The sequence below is a fragment of the Lottia gigantea genome, assembly GCF_000327385.1.
Source record: "Lottia gigantea unplaced genomic scaffold LOTGIsca_18, whole genome shotgun sequence".
NCBI lineage: Eukaryota > Metazoa > Mollusca > Gastropoda > Lottiidae > Lottia > Lottia gigantea.
Genome location: NW_008708301.1, coordinates 3,044,985 through 3,065,126, shown reverse-complemented (window position 1 = coordinate 3,065,126; position 20,142 = coordinate 3,044,985). Strand labels below are relative to the sequence as shown.

The window sequence follows — 20,142 nt, the reverse complement described above, 5'->3', positions numbered from 1 at the left end:
GCTGGTGGACTCAGAGGAGCTTTATATTACAATGAGTGTAATTTATAGATTCAATTACCATGATATAGACAAAACATACGAGAGTGTTTTTCTATGAAAACCATTGAACTTTTAGTTTTGACCAGTTTTTTTCCCGCTTAGCGTTGTTTAAACCGGTTAAAACCCTGGTTTTATTCAGTTGTGTCCACTGGCCGGTCAAAACCTAGATTTGTCCGGTCAAAACCCAACCCTGAGTATTTGTGCGTACTTGAATTTCGTCGAAGCGTGGACATGTGCTTTGGATGGGTTTCAATCGGGACAAATGAAATCCACCCAGGACAAAAGTTTGGCTGATCAAAAATAATTAATTTGGCCCAGATCTGGCCGATTGGAAAGAAAAACAATTCTTGGTGAAATGTTGGCTTAAGCGAGCTAGGATATATGGTTATATTATTCAAATAATTTAAAAGGGAAATCGGACCATAATTCTGAAATTTTGAATATTTATTGTTCCATATTTGAGAATTTTAATTATATTGAACCTTTCAAACCACATCCACTGTAAACCGACATTCCCAAACCGATATTTTCCATTTGCCTAGTGAGATGCCGCTATACTCCTATTTCACCAAGGATTGCTTTTTTCCAATCGGCCCGATCTGTACCAGATTTTCCCGGATGATTTATTTTTTTTGATCGGCCCGATTGTCGTCCCCTTTTATGACCCGAACCACTGGATTCTTGCGGAGGGACGAATCAAAGACGTTTATCGATTTTGCGTAGGTACACGACAAAGGCCCGGTAGAGACCCACTGCTCACCGCAAGAGAACGATCTTCGCACGTTGTTTAGTCGAGAGTGGCCAAATGTAGCCGTAGGTTGACGAAAGGAGCTACAGGAAACCGAAAGTAAAAGATCCTCGGACGGTCTTCGGTCGTTCAAAGGCGATCCATGACGATCAGAGTCAATTCGGGACGATTGGAGGCTGATCAAAAAATTAATTTTATTCATCGGGGAAAATCTGGCCGAGATCAAGCCGAATGTAAATACTAGTAGCTGCTCACTTTTCTGTGCTCTTCCCTCGGCGTCCATTGCTCCAAATCTTCCCCCCCAATGTGTAGGGCAGTGCTCTATAATGCTCGCAGGTTAACGACTTTTTTGTAAAAATGAGCCCGATCGACCAAAAATATATCGGGTATTTTCGGAACCAAAACAACCCTTGGTTAAATGGGGGTATTAAATGTGGTTGTTTCATTGTATATAGTTGTACCTCAATGTAAGAATATATTTCATTTCAATTATTATGCTTTGAGAAAAGAAAAATAAAACGTTGAAGTTATTTTTTTATTTTTTTCTCTTATTTTTCATTTTATTTTGTTCAATATGCATTAAATACCCTATATTTGAGTACATATAGAGATAGTACCTTTCTCGTCTAATTTTGTTATTTTCGCTTAACGTAGTTAATTGTATCGACTTTTCCTACGTTTGCACATTATCGTGTGATTTATTTTCCATTTATTACAAGTCGACTCGTCGTTTTATATTCTTTATTTTATTTTATAAATTTATGCTATACAATTTTATGCCTTTACATTAGATTAGTACTATGTATTTTTCTCTGTGAATTATTAATATAATGTAATTCATCATCTACCTTTTGTTGAATTCTGTAAATTTAGTAATTTATATCCTTTCAAATGTACCACTCGTTGTATGATGTCTTTAATGGGCGTATTTGATACAATAAACTTATCTTATCTTATCTTATCTTATCTTATGTGAAGGGGGGGGGGGGGGGGGGACTAAATGACTTAGTGAACCCCTCTGTCTAAAGTCTGCTTCACATTGGCTAATTTCATACTTGTATATCAATAAGGAAAAGAGAGGACATTTAGGTCACTTCATAGAGGAAGAAAGCCTCTAAAATACTAAATTTAATAGACTTGTATCACTAGTATGTATAATTTGGCAAGAGACTAATTCTTATTCTTATTCTATGAACTTCCAGCAAACAACTAACACAGTTGTTGTCAATCAACCAGCAGCTAGTACAGTGATCGTCCATGAGAAGTAAGTGTTAATCCCGAAAATAAACACATCCTGGATTTGTCTTACATCTTACAATGAACATAACATTAAACTCCAAACTTTGTCAATAAGAGTACGAAATGTTTGAGAATATTGTTCATTCTCAGAGTTTGTATTCGTTTAAACAGGGAGAACTGATATCCTTATATAACTTTGGGAAAAGTAGCACCTCAAAATTGCAACAGCTCTGTAAATCGTCTTTCGCATTAGCTTCGGTGGAATTTTAAGCCGATCTGATAACTGAGATTATAAAATTACAATTATATATTGCAGACGAGGTGTTAATCATTGTATGCACTGTATAATATGTTTCCTCTGTCCATGGTGGATATTTGTATGGATGATCTTAGTAAGTATAGCTTTAGACTACTTTCAGCTGTATTTTTTTCTCAAACAAACGTAACTCGAAACAGTAACACACCGATATACCTACCATTCAATTGTAGTTGAGTCCTATATACCTATATATATAATGGGAATATAAATATAATTATTATTGACCTTGAAATTGTGCATTTTCACACATGCAATTCTAAGGCGCTGAGGTACTGTGTTTTTAACAAGAAATAAAAGAGTAGTTTAAATTCTGGCCTCGTCCGTTACTCGGACGTGTGAACGACGGATGAGATATCGGCACGTGGCATATCACATCCGTATATCACGTCCGAGGATCGGATGGGGCAAGATTTGTCGGTATAGGATGTCAGATGCTTTTCATTCAAATTCTTAAATGCTATTGTTCTTGTTATTTTCCAGTGTTGCGTTGAAGGTTGCTGAAGGTTGTCTGAGAAAGAAGTCTAGAAATGTTGTGGACCTTTTTTTCAATCTTATTTTGCTGCTATGATTCCTGTAACCATAATTATCTTTATATATTTTACTTACAATAATTATTTAAAAACTATTATAACTTTCGGTTGTCCAGTAACTGCGAATTCTCATAAAGGGACAGTCTTAAATAAGGTCTGTCTGCATACTTCTTTTGCGATGCAATCCAAGGCTTTATAATTCCTAAAATAGCAAATTCCAAATACTGACACCTTGAACATTTGACTGTCACCAGTATGAAATAATTCAACTTTTTGTCATAAACTTCACCCAGAACAATTTATAGTTTTGATCCAAATGCATAGGCATTTTCAAAGAATAAGAATATTCTTATTTATTTTTAGGGCTCCGTCCTGATTAATAAGTGCAATTTTTAGATTATTTTAGATTTTAAATCTGTCAATATCTGTCCCTCCTAGATAGTTTACGAGCAGTTCAAATAACATAACTCAAATATAATATTTTCGATTGTTTTTATGTTCATCCTTTAGTAATTTTCACCAAGTTTCAATTTTAATGATTAAATGAAAAGTCACCGGTTATCTGAGAATCTGTATTAAAACATATAAAATGTTTATCCGTCCATCTTGAAATTATATATTTCGTTTGGTTGATATATATATTACCACAATAAACTATTTAATTAATGTTTTACTTTCTTAAACGTTTTCATCACATCAGAGGGACGATTTTTGTCCCACACCTCTTATTTCTTACAAGAAGTGCCTAATATTAACAGTCCAGAGCCAGGCATTTTCAGCACTCTATTATCAACCAAAAGCAATAACACAGGGGCGTATCTCCTTTCAGAGGCAAATGTTGGTTGTTACCATCAGATAACATTCTTATAACAATCTACTGCTCGACTCACGGTTTATTCTTTATTCTGTCTGTTACTCTGTCAGGTTATCGATATTGGACTTCTGGTAGTATCAGAAGTTTGTTACTGGGCCACAGGTTGTACCAAAATATTGTTACTATAGGCCATTGGTAGTACCAGAAGTTTGTTACTGGGCCACAGGCAGTACCTGGGTATTCTTACTTGACCACTGTTAATACCAGTTAATTGGCACTTTTTCACTGGTAATACCAAAATTTTGTAGTATCAGGGTATTGTTACTGAGCCACAGGTAGTGTCAAGTTATTGTTACTGAGCCACAGGTAGTGCCAGAATATTGTTACTGGTAATACCAGAATTTTGTAACTAGGTAGTACCTGGCTATTGTTACTGGGCCACAGATTGGACACGATGATCTTCAACTACAATTTGACCGGTGAACTGACTGTTAAAGAATAGACATAAAGAATTTGTGCTCGTTCAACGAATGTACACCGACGCTGCACCAATGTACACTAGTTTTCTACACCGATTCCCGTCTCTCTTTTCAATCTGCGATTTTTTTAGCCGTCACGTCGAATAAATGCAACGAATGAATATACTCTCCCAGATGCCGATAGTCGCTGAAAACCCTGTTGTTCTCTATAGCACGGAAGGCCGGAGTGTCATTTTCACGTTATTGGATCCGGAAGTTGGTGAAAGCTGGTGGATGTTAGAATGGGAGTGTTTGTTTGGCGGTATATCAAACGATTCCGATGGCCCAAAAGGTTCTTGCTTGCTACGAGTCCAGGCATAGGCCGAAATTTCCAACCCTGTTTTTAATCCGATGTGATTATAAACCGAGGCCCTGTGTGCTTCAGACTATGTTACGTTAAGGATTCATCGACAGATTAAGAGGAAAAACAAAGATTAGGCTAATGCAGGGTACATGCAATAGTTCGTCTTCATTTACCAATCAGCCCCAGAAAAGTAGTCCTTAAAGTGAAATTTAAAATGAAATTGATAATATCAGAATCGCAACGTATATTTAACATGTTATCTTGAAAATGCAATTTACAAAGGTTGACATGATAATATTCAAACTAAATTTATAATGGTAACATATTTTGATTTACAGATTTTTTTTAGAACACATTTCCAGAAACAGTTAATATGGCGGATCAAAATGTAAGTATGGCTTTAGTTTAAACGATATCGTTTTTAAAACGCGTGTACACAACGGAAAGAGACATACCTTTGTGGTTCATTAGTGACATATATATTCATGTACATTAAATAGAGTTTGGGGTGCTCGGACATAAAAAATATTCTATTTCCGAGTCAAAGGTTAGATTATATCAATCGAAAAGTCGAAAACCAAATCCTTTTAATAGTCAGGTATAGTTTCGGTACGGTGGAAAATAAGACCTGGGTTGAATCCATTATTGTCGTTCTCTTTTCAGAAACAAGGACCTCCGCCATACAGTGCAACAGAAGGAAATAGTTACGCACCTCCGCCAAATCAAAGGTTTACTCATCCTCAACAACACGGTTATGGTTCACCACCACAACAAGGGTTCAATCAACCACCACCACCACAGGGCTATGCTCAACCTCAACAAGGCTATGCTCATCCACCACAAGGCTATCCTAATCCACCTCAAGGTTATGGATCACCACAATATGGACCTGGTCCTGGATACTATGGACATCAACAGATAACCCAAGTCATTCTATGTGTACTTGAAATGTCTTATAGATAGGGTTCAATATCAATTATATCAAGTTTCACCGAAACCAGTCAAGAATTGTGCATTCTAGAATGTTACGAGCAATTGTGGACGGACGGACGGATGAAGTAAGGATCTGCCACGCTTTTAGGCGCCTACACAGTTGCAATTTAAGGGACTTATGACCAGGCACTACCAGACTATCGATATTGGACATCTGGTAGTACCAGCATATTGTCTCTGGCCGACAGGCAGAATTAGTATATTGTGACTGGGCAACAGGTCGTACCATGGTATTGTAAATAGGTCACAGTTAGTACCAGGATCTAGTAGTAGTATCAGGATATTGTTACTGGGTCACTGGTCGTACCAAGGTATTGTTACTGGGTCACTGGTGGTACCGGTAGTTTGTTACTATGTCACAGTTAGTACCAGGATCTAGTAGTAGTACCAGAATATTGTTACTATGCCACTGGTCGTACCAAGGTATTGTTAATGGGTCACTGGTAGTACCGGTAGTTTGTTACTATGTCACAGTTAGTACCAGGATCTAGTAGTAGTACCAGGATATTATTACTATGCCACTGGTAGTACCAAGGTATTGTTACTGGGTCACTGGTAGTACCGGTAGTTTGTTACTGTGTCACAGTCAGTACCAGGATCTAGTAGTAGTACCAGAATATTGTTACTATGCCACTGGTCGTACCAAGGTATTGTTACTGGGTCACTGGTAGTACCGGTAGTTTGTTACTGTGTCACAGTTAGTACCAGGATCTAGTAGTAGTACCAAAATATTGTTACTATGCCACTGGTCGTACCAAGGTATTGTTACTGGGTCACTGGTAGTACCGGTAGTTTGTTACTGTGTCACATGTAGTACCAGGATCTAGTAGTAGTACCAGAATATTGTTACTATGCCACTGGTAGTACCAAGGTATTGTTATTGGCTCACAGGTATTACCAGAATATTGTTACTGTGTCACATGTAGTACCTTAATATTGTTACTGGGCCACAGGTAATACCAGCGTATTGTTACTAGGTCACTGGTAATATACGAATTTTGTACATTTCCAATACTCATGAAGACTATTTACATACATGTTTATTTCAGACTCAAATCAACCCTCCATGAATGAGCATGATCATCATCAATATGGAAGGCGTTTTTTTACTCAATGTTCTTTGCTAATTCGTTATTCTTATTTTTAAATTCTTACCTATTAATTTGTATGCTAAAATCAACATTTGTCATTGAAAATTGACATTTGTACAGGATAAGCAAATTTTGAAGTTAAGATCAACATTCTTCGATAAATAATTCCATTTTCTATTATTATAATACAACTCTAGCCAAGAAATATCTTCAGATACAAATCTAGCTCAACATATCTTCAAATGAAAATTATTGTCAAATCCAAAATTCAACCAACAAATGACCAAATACAAATGTATCTTATTTTATGGTAGTTGTACAGCGACATATGTCGTCATAATCATGACCCTCAAATATACTTGACATGTATTTGGAGAAATGTTTCTCAAGATTTGTTAGGCAAAATTTGTTATTGAACATTTGTATTTGGACATTTGTTAGTTGAGTTATGTTGAAGAATACAAATTAAGAAATAAGAATTTTGAAATAAGAATTAAGAAATAGCAATGCAGCATATTGGATTAAAAAAAAAATTCGCCTTCCATAGTCAATGTCATAAAGCCCTTACAATATCAACAGATAGCATTCATAACCGCAACGTTCCAAGACCGTAGAGAAGTTAATTTGGTAAAGTGACATTTACGAAGGAATAAGATGACTAAGCTTAATTTTTGGTTTGATAATAGGAAATGGCTTGATATCAGAATTTAGAAGTAATTGCATTTTTTTGCTGCTCCTTGTTTCGATTTAAAAGAAAATTCACTAAATTTTATTGCTGGCCATTAAAAGAAGCGAAAATTCACCTTATTTATACTTTTTATAGGCTATCTGTTATCTAAAGCTGTTAACAATCATCAATATATAAACAAAGTACTAACGATCTGAACCGCAAAACGAAACGCGAAATCCGAAAAAAACATTTTGGGGAAACATTTGTAGCAGCTAATGAACTTTTCACATGAGGAAGTTTCAGCCATCACGTCGAATAAATCCATCGATAAATCTTCCAGTCACTGAAAAACACCCCAAGAGCACAGACGACCGTTTATTAGATCAGGTTGGGGTTGATAATTGAAGGGTGGGTGTTAGAAATGGTGGTATATTTATACCAAACGACTCCGATGGCCCAAAGGCTTCTTGCTCGTTACTTGTCCAGGCATAGGCTGTGACTTTCAACCCGGCTTCCAACTGGTGATTCGGACAGAATAACGTTACAGATTCATCGACATAGATCAGACTAATGAACACTTAATGCAGTATATTTCGTCTTCAACGGCCCAATCAGGTGCAGTCCTTTATCCTCTATTTCACTATTTAGAGACATGTCTCTGTTAGTACGAGACTATTAATATAGTACCTTGTCTTTGGTAGTACCCGACTTTTGATATTGTACCATGTCTCTGGTAGTACAAGACTATTGATATTGTACCATGTCTCTGTTAGTACCCGACTATTGGTATTGTACCATATCTCTGGTAGTACAAGACTTTTGATATTGTACCATGTCTCTGGTAGTACAAGACTATTGATATTGTACCATGTCTCTGGTAGTACAAGACTATTGATATTGTACCATGTCTCTGGTAGTACCCGACTATTGATATTGTACCATGTCTCTGGTAGTACAAGACTATTATTGATATTGTACCACGTCTCTGGTAGTACCCGACTATTGATATTGTTCCATGTCTCTGGTAGTACAAGACTATTGACATTGTACCATGTCTCTGGTAGTACCCGACTATTGGTATTGTACCATGTCTCTGGTAGTACAAGACTATTGATATTGTACCATGTCTCTGGTAGTTATACTCATCCGCTAGAGTTTGGCACTCCACAAAACGACTATTTTCAGAATTAGCCTTCCGCCTTTAGGTCTCTCATCATCTCATCTCTAATATTAGCCTGGGCTACAATCGAAAGAAGATTTCTAAAAATAGCCTGGACTACATCGCTTTATACAAAGACGAAAGACCAATGTAGACTGGTTTCTATACCGATTCACGTCTATCGTTTCAATAACAAAGGTGTCGAGTGTCACGTGATTTGACATGATAAAAATATAATTTTATGACGTCGATGTATTTCTTTGTATCATCTTTCTAGGAAATAGATTTTAATAAGATTAGAATTTGAATATCATTGTTCACAGGTAATTCCTTTATTCTTTTTCTTCAGACGACACATTAAGCTACCTTTATTAATTATTGGACTGACCCAATTGTTGCGGTTTGTTGGCTATTTGGTCTCAGGACAAACATTAAAAGCCCACTGGATGAATCAGTTATCGGCCTATACCGTTATTTGTCCTACTTTATGTATTAATTGACAGTGAAGTAAAAGGCGTCTCGAACTTTATCATCATAATATATTACATAATAAACGACATGCCCGAGTTAGATTGTAAAATTAGAATAAAATGTATCAGGACACACACAGATTATATTTACACTAGTTGGATTTCACGATCCGTTTGTGGTTCCTGTCATTCCGAAAACAAAATATAAAACTTTACATCATTATATGCAAGTACATCGAAGTTTGGTTTTACCATAACGGCAGTGTTCTAATTGCTCTAATTCAAATCTATTGTATGTGAAAAGCGTTTAAGGGCGGTTTGTCCTGCTATTTGTCGTAATCTTGCTCTATCTCTGGTATATGGCTTAGCTGATCCATTCCATTAACCTTGCAAAGAGATGGACTACCTTTTATTCAACAGATACCTGCCTTATATTTACACATTAGGCCTACAGTGGTGGGTATGAACTGCTGTCATAATCAATTCTATGGATCACAATGCCATAAAATTTTCATTGATAATAGGTCTATACAATATGATGTCATAAACAGATAGCATTCATAACCACAATGGATAGTGCGACCAATGTTCCCAGACCGGAGGGTAGTTAACTTGGTAAATTGACTTTTACGAAGGAACAAGACATTTGGAAACTGTTTCAGAATTCAGAAATAATTGAACATTTTTGCGGCCAGTCCCCAAGGAATTTTTTTTCAAAATAATTGTGCTCTCATTTTAAGACTTCTCTGTGAATCAATTTAATGTCTGAAAGATTTAAAGATTTTCTTTAGGTATTTACTTAGGTAGGCCTACATTTTTTAAAATATTGTATTTTTTCTGGGGGTTGGGTCGTTTTAAGGGTGAAGGCAAGTAGACTTGGTTCAACCATTCCCTATAGTAATTGAACCACTGCTGTAAATTAAGCTAAATTTATCTTTTCTTTGGACTATCTGTAACTCCGGTTGTTAGAATATTAAAGTCTATATTATCATCAATAAGATATATTTCATGATAAAGATTGAATAACATAGCTAGTGATACATATTGACCTAGAAATAACTGTAATTTAGAGCAGGAAGAAAATTAAAAGGTCACATGCGTTAGCTACCCTTTTGTTCGTTTAAAGATAGAACCTTGCATAAGACGTGCATCCATACAGAGGGGGATATATTCGACAATTATTCAAAGAAACAAGTAGACGTAATTTCATCAAGATTCTAAAATAAATGTTTAGAATACAATATCACTTCAATTATGTTTAAAATGTGATTTTAGAAGTAATGACTTATGACATTGTGATTATGGACTAAATATATCTGAATATCTTATGTATCGTTCTTGCACAATAATGACAATATGGCGGGAAACTCACATCGACTGGCTAATCACGGCATCTCGTGGGATCTGCCATAGCCGATATATGAAATTGGCGGTCATATCTCCAAATTGGCAATTGACAACTGTGCTCAACATGGTAGTCACAGATTCCGACGTCTCAGGTAGAAGTCCTAGACCAATTTTTACCAGGAACAGGAAGTAATCAATGAGCAATGGCTGCAATTTGTCAACAGTCATGTCGACTAAATTCACTGAAAACCTTAATTAAGACGAAGCGTCATGTTTATTAGAAATGATGAAAGCCGTTGGTTGATAGGATGGGGGTGTTTGTTTTGCGAGATATTTATACCAAACAATCCCTGTGGTCCAAAGGGGTCTTATTTGTTACACGCCAAGTATAAACCGAGTTTTCAACCCAATTGGATAACACGCCAATGCCCCGTATGCTTCAGACTAAGTGCGTTAAAAAGATTAGGCATGCAGTAATTCGTCTTCATTTACCAATCAGGCGCAGAAAAGTAGTCCTCTAACCTCTATTTCACTATATCCCATCTCTATTTTCACTCTTTACAACCAGGCTCTCTGTTACCAGTTTGTGTGTGAAATGATTTTTCTATATATCGGCGTATATTGCCGTCACCCATGTCCGTCGGTCCGTCCGTCGGTCCGTCCATCCACAATTGCTCGTAAACACTCTACAAGACACAATTCTTGACGGATTTTGACAAAACTTGGTATGAGTGTTCGTAATCGCTCAAGGATGAACCCTATTGAAAATCAGAAGAATCGAAAAATAGTTAGTATAAATTATTGCCCTTGTTCTTGAAAACGCGTTCAATTTTTTTAGCTCGTAAACACTCTAGAAGGGACAATTCTTTTGAGGAAACTTGACATGAGTGTTTGTTATCAACCAAGGATAAACCCTATTGAAAATCAGAAAAATCGAAAAATATTAAGTATGTGTGATTGCCCTTGTTCTTGAAAACGCATTCAATTTTTAGTTCGTAAACACTCTAGAAGGCACAATTCTTGACGGATTTTGACCAAACTTTGTGTGAGTGTTCGTAATCACCCAAGAATGAACCCTATTGAAAATCAGAAGAATCGAAAAATATTTAGTATAAGTTATTGCCCTTGTTCTTGAAAACGCGTTCAATTTTTAGCTGGTAATCATTCTAGAAGGCACAATTCTTGAGGGATTTTGATGAAACCTGGTGTGAATGTTCGTACTCACCCAATGACGAACCCTGTTGAAAATCAGAAGAATTGAAAAATATTAAGTATGAGTTATTGCCCTTGTTCTTGAAAACGCTTTCAAATTTAGCTCTAGCTTTAGCACTAAAAGGCATGATTCTTGCTGGATTTTGACAAAACTTGGTTTTATTATTCAGTCCCGCGCTGAAGATTGAATATTTGTCTTCTAGAGTTTTCACGAGCTAAAGATTGAACACGTTTTCAAGAACAAGGGAAATAATTCATACTCAATATTATTCAGTATCGCTCTAAAGAGTTCAAAAGAACTGAAGGTTGAATATTTCATACTGGTGATTTTTACTGTACTGCTAAATATTTTTATTCAAAATCAAAGCTGCCAGTGGGCGTATATTACCTTGTCTGGCAAGCTATCTTACAAAGGTTTGTTGACATGAAAATATTAAAACTTATTTTACAGATTAGCAGCTTGACAATACAATTTTAAATACATTTAACATGGCGGATCAAAATGTAAGTAAACGTCTAGTTTAAACTATATTATTTTTTAAACGCGTGTACACAATGGAAAGAGACATATATAGCTTTGTAGTTCAAATTATTATAAAGACACATAATAATTTAAGACATTTACAGCATTTACATACCAAGGGGGAGAACTCGGCTATTGATGATTCGAAATCTGACCTAAATATAACATTACATGTACATTAAAATTAGTTTGAGGTGGTCGGACATGAAAGACATGCTTCTTCCGGTTTGTCCGGTGGATGTGGTTGTGTGCTTTGCTATTAATACCAGCCAACATCTTGTCTGCTTCAGCTCAGTTGAACCAAAGGTTAGATTATATCGGTCGAAAAGTCGAAAACTGAATCCTTTTAATAGTCTGGTACAGTTCAGTTTGGGTGCGGTGGAAAACAAGACCTGGGTTGAATTTATGTTTGTCAATCCATTATTGTCGTTCTCTTTTCAGAAACAAGGACCTCCGCCTCCATACAGCGCACCACAAGGACATAGTTACGCACCTCCGCCACATCAAGGGTTTACTCATCCTCAACAACACGGTTATGGTTCACCACCACAACAAGGGTTCAATCAACCACCACCACCACAGGGCTATGCTCAACCTCAACAAGGCTATGCTCATCCACCCCAAGGCTATGCTCATCCACCTCAAGGTTATGGATCACCACAATATGGACCTGGTCCTGGATACTATGGACATCAACAGGTAACCCAGTTAAGTTTATTCTAAATCCATAGCTTCCAACATATAGTGTACTAATACCCTCTTGGGTAATCTTTGATCAACTTAAGAGGGACCTGAAACGAACAAATAAGTCATACAAATCAATTTGAATATCGATTTCTTTTACTGTGCTTATGGTTGAAAAGGGGTACCAAATTGCCACAAGGGCTACTCTGTATCATGTGAACGAAAGTTTGTTTGGAAACCAAGGATCTAAATAGATGAATCGAGTTATTGAGTCAAAACAACCTGGTTTTTTTTAAGACTTGGTCGAATTCAAATAATACTTGTCTGTGCGTCGACAACAATGAACCTCTCTCTCCTTTACAGAGAGTTGTTACGGAGAGTCCATTGTTCATTTCATGTCGATTGGTGCTTTGGATGAAGTTTGTGATCTATCATAGGATTCAAGTGAAGTTGATATTGAAGTGAAGTGGGCACAGTTAAATTATTAGATCTTGATTTTTCTCTTTTTATTTAACAGACATCTAATAATGTGGTGATAGTGGGTCAGCCTCAACCAACACAAACAGTAATTGTTAATCAAAGGTAATCTAATTCAATTTTTTTTTAATCAATTTTTATTCATTCTGATGGCAGGTGTTTAAGTTGGGCTGAAATATTTAACAACAAGGGTTATCGATTCCACTATATATCCTGTAAAAATACTTTAGGCACTATAAGTTATATTTCTGGAAGTTTGAAGGAACAAGACGTTTCGTAAGATTTGTTTCCAGCAACGATATCAAATATTGAATAGTTTTGAAACAGATTATCAATTATGGAAATCAAATGAAGTATTTAACACGTGACTTAATTCCTCTTTTCAGACAAGGTACCAATCATCTTCTACATTGTATTATATCACTGTTTTGTCCATTCTGGATCTTTGTTTGGATGATCTTGGTGAGTAACTAATTTCATCTCTATTCATACCCTATGAAACTATTTTCAAGTTTTGAGGTACCTAATCGGGATTCTGGTCTAGTGGTGAACATATTTTCCCAGCAGTCCCTCGTTTCGACGGCGTCGATTACTGTAATTTCGGGGACAAAAGACCAAATTATGTCGTCATCATTGTAAATACCAGTTGTCTTGATCGGTATGGTGTAAATAGAAGTTAAGTAGAAATGTGTCGCTATTATACATAAATTGTCAAACCTGTTTTGTATCTTTCGTGAAATGCATAAAGAAGTAACTTTCGACGCAGTTGCGTTGCGTTATCATCAAGTTGTCGCGTTAACATCAGAAAATGAAATTTTATATTTCTGTATTTTAGTGTTGTGTTGAAGGATGTTAGAGAATATAGCAAGATATATCAATCAAAACGAGAAGAGATAATAAAATAACGTTTGTTTGTAATAAACTTTTTAGTAATAACTTTTTATTTTGTGAAATGATTTATATATTATCAAACTGTACATCACCACAAAACCAGTAGCTCAACTAGATGAGTGAGGGCCCGTGGACTTAAGTGGTTTAGAGTCCCTCTCCTTGGACATTTTTTTAAATCAAAATTTATACATCTCAACTCCAGTGAAATAATAATAATACGCTTTGTAATTAGTTTTATATAAGTTGATTATTACCTGGTAGGTCAAAGTGATTTATTAAATAAATGATATAAAACTCATACAAACTGGTATACAACAGGGCTCGGTACTTGGTCCATTGCGCTTCATTATTAATACATATGTTACTATGTTAAGGTTTTGTGATCAGATGTTTTTGTTCTGTCTGAAACAAAATGGTTAATTGTGTTTCTTTGCTATTTTCTATATTGTTGCCTAATATGTAAATTATTCATGCATTTTTTCACCAATACATGGCCAATACGGACAATAAATTAACTATTGAGAGAACTATTATATTTTATTTTGACCTGGGGTCATTTTAAGAATATAACATTGCTAAGCCAAAATCTTTAAAAGTAATAAAATGAAAAATCACAATATTTGGAATTCTAACACTAAATACAGGAGAACCACACCACATAATAAAATTTTAAAGCAGCATACTAATAAAATACAAACGTCCCAAACCTTTCCCTTCGTTTCAATCCACGTTAAAGACTATTAAGATGATCAGCATGGTTTGTTAAATGTTTCGTAACAAATGGCATTATGAACAATTATTTAATCCAATTGGTTTTTGCCACTACACAAATTACAAATCTTGTGAAACTGCTATAAAATAAAAACTAAAAGAACTGAATATTTTGATACATTATTATGGACAAGCCCATGGTTTCAATGAAATAATACGCTGGTGACTCTAGTATACTACACTATAGCATGTTATATTACAATTAAACCAAATTAATAACACTGAATGAGAGATAAACTGATTATACCGTCAGGGCGGGATTAAAGATTAATCTACTTATTACATAATCCATGGCCTTTGTTAATTAATATTTGTTGTGGTCCTACCACGGTAACTTAACTAAACACTGACCAATCAACATAGTATTGTTCTGATATATCAGTTTAAGGTCAGATCTTGCTTGTGCAGTTCAGTAACTTAATAGCCTTAACCATCAAGGTAAGCGATTGTCAATTATATCTATTTTCAATATCATTATTAATATTCTTCTTTTGAAAAAGCAGGGTTCTTTAACTCACAATGGAAAGAGAACGCAGTTCTATGTATTCGTGTTCAAGTCTTTTCCAAGGACGATCTTCGCATACCCTTTACATTCACCATCGAGAGCTTGAAGCACACGATTCTTTGCTTTTGTCCGAACATCCGAACAGTTTCTAAGGGTTGCAGGAGAGACTTTCAAGTTTCTTACCATTCTGTTCTTGAGTGTCCCGTGCCTTAAGTCCTCCCTTGACAGTTTTGTGATCCCCACTCGGACCCCCAAATAATCTTTTAAGAAACGCCACTACATCCGAATTAAAGACACATTGATTTGATTAAAAATCATTAGTATGTTTCAGATGTCCACAGCACCACCACCCGCTTACACCTTACCCGGTCAACCTGCTGCACCCATATACCCCCAACAACCTGCCTTCCCACAACAACTAGCTGCACCACTACAACATACAACATTCACATCACATCAGACATTTATCCCACAACCAACCTATGTTCCTCAACCAGTCTCAACACATACGAATACTGTTGTTGTAGCTCCACAACCAGCTCAGAATACAGTTATTATCAACAAGTAAGTCATTTCAAAATGTAGGATTTGGGGGATATATTTTGATATGATGTATATCCTGTGTAATCCGACATTCACTGAGACCGTAAAACAATGTCGGATTATATCATGTCGTATTATATCATGTAATCGGAATCAGGAAAAAAATCAAATACTTTGTGAAACTGTGTAGAAATTCTGACAATTTTTGACAATGTAATAGGCAACAGCATATTCCTTTTTTATGTTTATCGATCAAGGATAACTAATTAAGTTTGCCTGCTAGATGTTGGACATCACATTTAGCATATGTACTAATGAATATCCTCCACTAGTAAACGATGTACCGTGCAAGCAGCTTCCCAGAGATTGCCTAAGATTGTCGAATGCTCTAATAATAACATAATTTGTATTTTACAGGCGAAGAGAAGGTGCTGATCATGCTTTACATGCTATTATATCAATTTTCTTCCCTCCCTGGGTTTTTGTCTGGTTATATTTCGTGAGTAATACATTTTTATGCTTTTAGCCATAGAATCATTATTTGAACATCCATCTAAAAATCCTTATAAGTTCATTATCTCCAGCTTCAATTACAAAATTTTAAGTTTACATCCAAAGCAAGACTCGAATTACATTTGGTTAAAATTTAAGGAGGAAAGCGAAACAGCTGCAACCCAAAAAGACAATGCTTCTCAATTATGGCTTCATTCCAAAAAATATTTGACGATATATATAATATATACGATTGTATCATTACATGGGTCAGCGATTCAGGAACTGCTCTACGGAAGCAGAAATAGGCAAATCGTCCTGTTTGCACAAAGGATGGCGAGGTGCAATTAAAGTAGTAAAAGATAATGAAATAATGAATTAATATTTATATTTTTCAGTGTTTAACTCAAGGATTGTAGACATGAAAAAAAATATCAACAAAGAATCGTCCTTCTGCGAACAAGACATTCAGAATTGTATTTCCACGAACAGACAAGTAACAAATGTCCTCAGAATTCAATATTATCAGACATATAGTATCATAAATAATAATAGTGTAGAGAGTGTATAACAGATTCCCACGACAGTTGTTTAAGAAAGCGTAACGGGGGCAAATGTACTAACGTCATATTTCACAAAGATGTCCAAAAAACTATCGGAAAATCAATGCCAGATCATCTGTTAAACTGGTGCCTGTACCATTACACCAATACCGGGGCAGATAAGTTCTGTATTTAGAGACCTCATGATATAACGTCAGATCGCCCATTTACAAAAAAATATTACATAATGTCTAAGCTTTTTATTAAAGTAAAATTTATTACGATTTTAAAATGATTGTTTTGAATGATTGTTCGCTGTTCAATATTCTTCTGTACAATGTCAACTATTGTTATTTATTGCTTATGTTAGTTGTTTATTAAATATTACTATCATCAATAAATATCTGTATCTGATTTTGGGCGCCGTTCCCTGAACACCGACACCAATAGGAAATATGTTTTAGAGTTACATAGAGCTATCTGTATGACTGCATCTCTTCACATGCCATGGACATAGCTTTATTGATTGTCAACAAAAATAAACCATCTATAACTAAATCTGGTTGAAAACTTTCCAATATGTTACATGAAAGACTTTCCAATGCTTAGTTTCTGGACACAAATTCAATATCATGACCATGAAAATCTTGAGCTAGCCAAACTGAAAGTAGACCACTAAATTTTATCAACATTCGCTCGAATGTCACTGCACACAAAACGACTATTTTTATAATCATCCTTCCGCATGAAAATCTCTCATCATCTCACAAAATCTGAAAGAAATGAAATTTCAGACATCAAATTCCAAATAGAGACAAAAAATTAGTCGAAAATAGGCATGCAAAACCCCAAAAGGGAGGGAGAGAGAGGATTTTTAAAAATAACACGGACTACATTATACAATCATTTAATAAAAAGTTTTAGTGGTCCATAAACACGATTTCATGTAGAACTGAACTTTAAATAACATCAGACCCCCAGAAAAACCAAACCAATAAAATATGCAATGCATTGCTAGCAGTGTTCGCCATGAAGCCAAAGAAACAATGTCAGTACTGCGTCATTTTTAACCAATGTCTGCGTGAGCACTATTAGGCATGGTTCGCATTGGAATCTAATCAGTGTCCACACAAGCTTATATTTGGTGGTCTCAGTTGGGATTGTCCAAGCGGCAACTCTTTAGGGAATTTGTTACATTTTAGAATAATTCTATCAAATTATCAGCTGTTAATGAAAAATAATTGACCAGAGGATTGTCCTTTGACCAGCTCCTTGGGTAGAAGATTGAGGACTGTTTTGCTACCCTTTTAGGATATTGTTGTTTTCTTTTCAACTGATATAGTGTTTTTTGACTTATGTTCCGTGTCGTTGGGAGACAAGAAAAGAGATGTGAAATGTTTATACCATGTTTTCTCTATATTTCTTGACTATCGTCTAAAATAGAAAATATATAATAATCCCGAGAAATATGTCATCCTCTAATATACCAAGATGACAAAACCTTGACATTATCAAATATCAGATAGTTTATATTTATATTGTTATAGATGTTGTTAACCATACACTCACTGTCTTGTGAACTTTTGAGACATCAACTATAAATACTTTATAAAGTATTTGATACAGGTATGTGGTCTAGCCATGTGATTATGAAGCTGAACAAGTTAGACACGGAAATAGTTTCAATTTATACCAGAAACAAATAAGGTGCGCCGCTTATGCATCATCCAACCTCTAGCAAGCCGATAATTCAACCTTCTAGAGCGTCTACGAGCTAAAAATTGAACGCAAACCTTCTACCGAATCTCTTAAGAAACTGGCTTGTTTAGAAATTGCATAAGAAAACGAACAAAAGTCCGGTTGAATAAACTTAATAATACAAAATACCAAGATAATAATAAACTTCAATAGATTGAGTCGTTGCACACTCTAAAAAGATATTTCGCACACTACCTATATTAAATGTGTGAACAATTATTTTCTCCTCATATATTGTAAAGCCCATTTTTAAACATTTTTTTGGAGAACTTAATACTTTTTCCTGACATTAAAATCGTTAAAAAAGCATATTAAATTATATAAACATATTCTATTATTAATACCTTGTCAAGCACACTGTTATCTTGGTGTACTGTTTGAAATGTTTTTGAGGAAAGGACTTTTGTTAACTATTAAAACATGTACTTTATGAGCAGCTATTGGCCAGAGGACTGAACATCATATAGTATAGCAACTCGCAACTCATATTTGTTTATGCAATTTAAGCCTTAACTTTTGAAAACATCGGTATATATTTCCTTTTGAATAGTTACTACACTAACGATAGCTTACCAGGCAGGGTAATATAGGTCCACTGGAAGCTTTGATTTTGAATAAAAATTTTGGCAGTAGGCCTACTGTAAAAATTACCAGTAGGCTATGAAATATTTAACCTTCAGTCATACACTTCTTTTGAATTTTTTGGGGTGATACTGAATGATATTACCAATCAGTTTTGTCGAAATCCGGCAAGAATTGGGTCTTTTAGAGTGTTTACAGACTAAAACTTGAACACGTTTTCAAGAACAAGGATAATAACGCATATTAATTATTTCTGATTTTCAACAGGGTTCATGCTCGGGTGATAACAAACACTCACAACTAGTTTCATCAAAATCCTTCTAGAGTGGACGGACGGACAGACGGAAATGGGTGCCTGCAATATACGCCATTTCATGTGGGCGTACAAAAATTAATTTAATTTTTCTCAAATTGTAAAAGAACTGAATGTCATATTCTCACTCTGAAAAGTTTCAGGGTTTGCTGAGATTAAGTTCATTCAAGTGAAAACAATGTCCCTTCGATTTGTAGTCTATCTAATGATTTACTCCTTTAGTTTCACTTTATGTCGAGGGAATTATTCACCACTTCAATGACATGACAAGCAAGGGTCGTTCAATTTATCATTAATGTTTTTAGTATCAAATTGCGAAATAAAACAATATTTCATAACAATCACGCTCTGATTCGTCATTGTCACTGTTTGTTACTTTCAATTACTCATCATAGTTTACAGATAACAGCTTTTCTCTGTTTATCAGCGAGTTTCACAATCGAGATTTTATATTGCCAGGCAACATTATAAGCTACGTCCACACCATATCTTTTCAACTCATATTATAAAAAAAAAATATTGCATGAATCGTGTTCGATAAATCCAGTAGATTGTAATCTCTCAAAAATTGTCAGATTCGAACAAGCCCCAGATTTCATCAAGTTCAA

The 20,142-nt window shown here is 35.3% G+C and overlaps 2 protein-coding genes across 2 annotated transcripts; both read left to right on the top strand.

Moving 5' to 3' along the window:
- Positions 1 to 4,884: 4,884 nt before the first annotated feature.
- Positions 4,885 to 5,474, top strand: LOTGIDRAFT_158937 (hypothetical protein; the record flags this gene model as incomplete). Its single annotated transcript, XM_009052343.1, has 2 exons — positions 4,885 to 4,899; positions 5,175 to 5,474. The coding sequence occupies 2 exons, from the start codon at positions 4,885 to 4,887 to the stop codon at positions 5,472 to 5,474; spliced, it is 315 nt and encodes a 104-aa protein (XP_009050591.1).
- A 5,384-nt stretch (positions 5,475 to 10,858) lies between these two features.
- Positions 10,859 to 17,279, top strand: LOTGIDRAFT_231286 (hypothetical protein). The gene is made up of 8 exons (XM_009052342.1): positions 10,859 to 11,028; positions 11,905 to 11,957; positions 12,418 to 12,675; positions 13,178 to 13,242; positions 13,524 to 13,599; positions 15,636 to 15,868; positions 16,265 to 16,346; positions 16,738 to 17,279. Exons 2-8 carry the CDS (start codon positions 11,943 to 11,945, stop codon positions 16,756 to 16,758), a joined length of 750 nt encoding a protein of 249 aa, XP_009050590.1. The 5' UTR covers positions 10,859 to 11,028; positions 11,905 to 11,942; the 3' UTR covers positions 16,759 to 17,279.
- Positions 17,280 to 20,142: the final 2,863 nt, after the last annotated feature.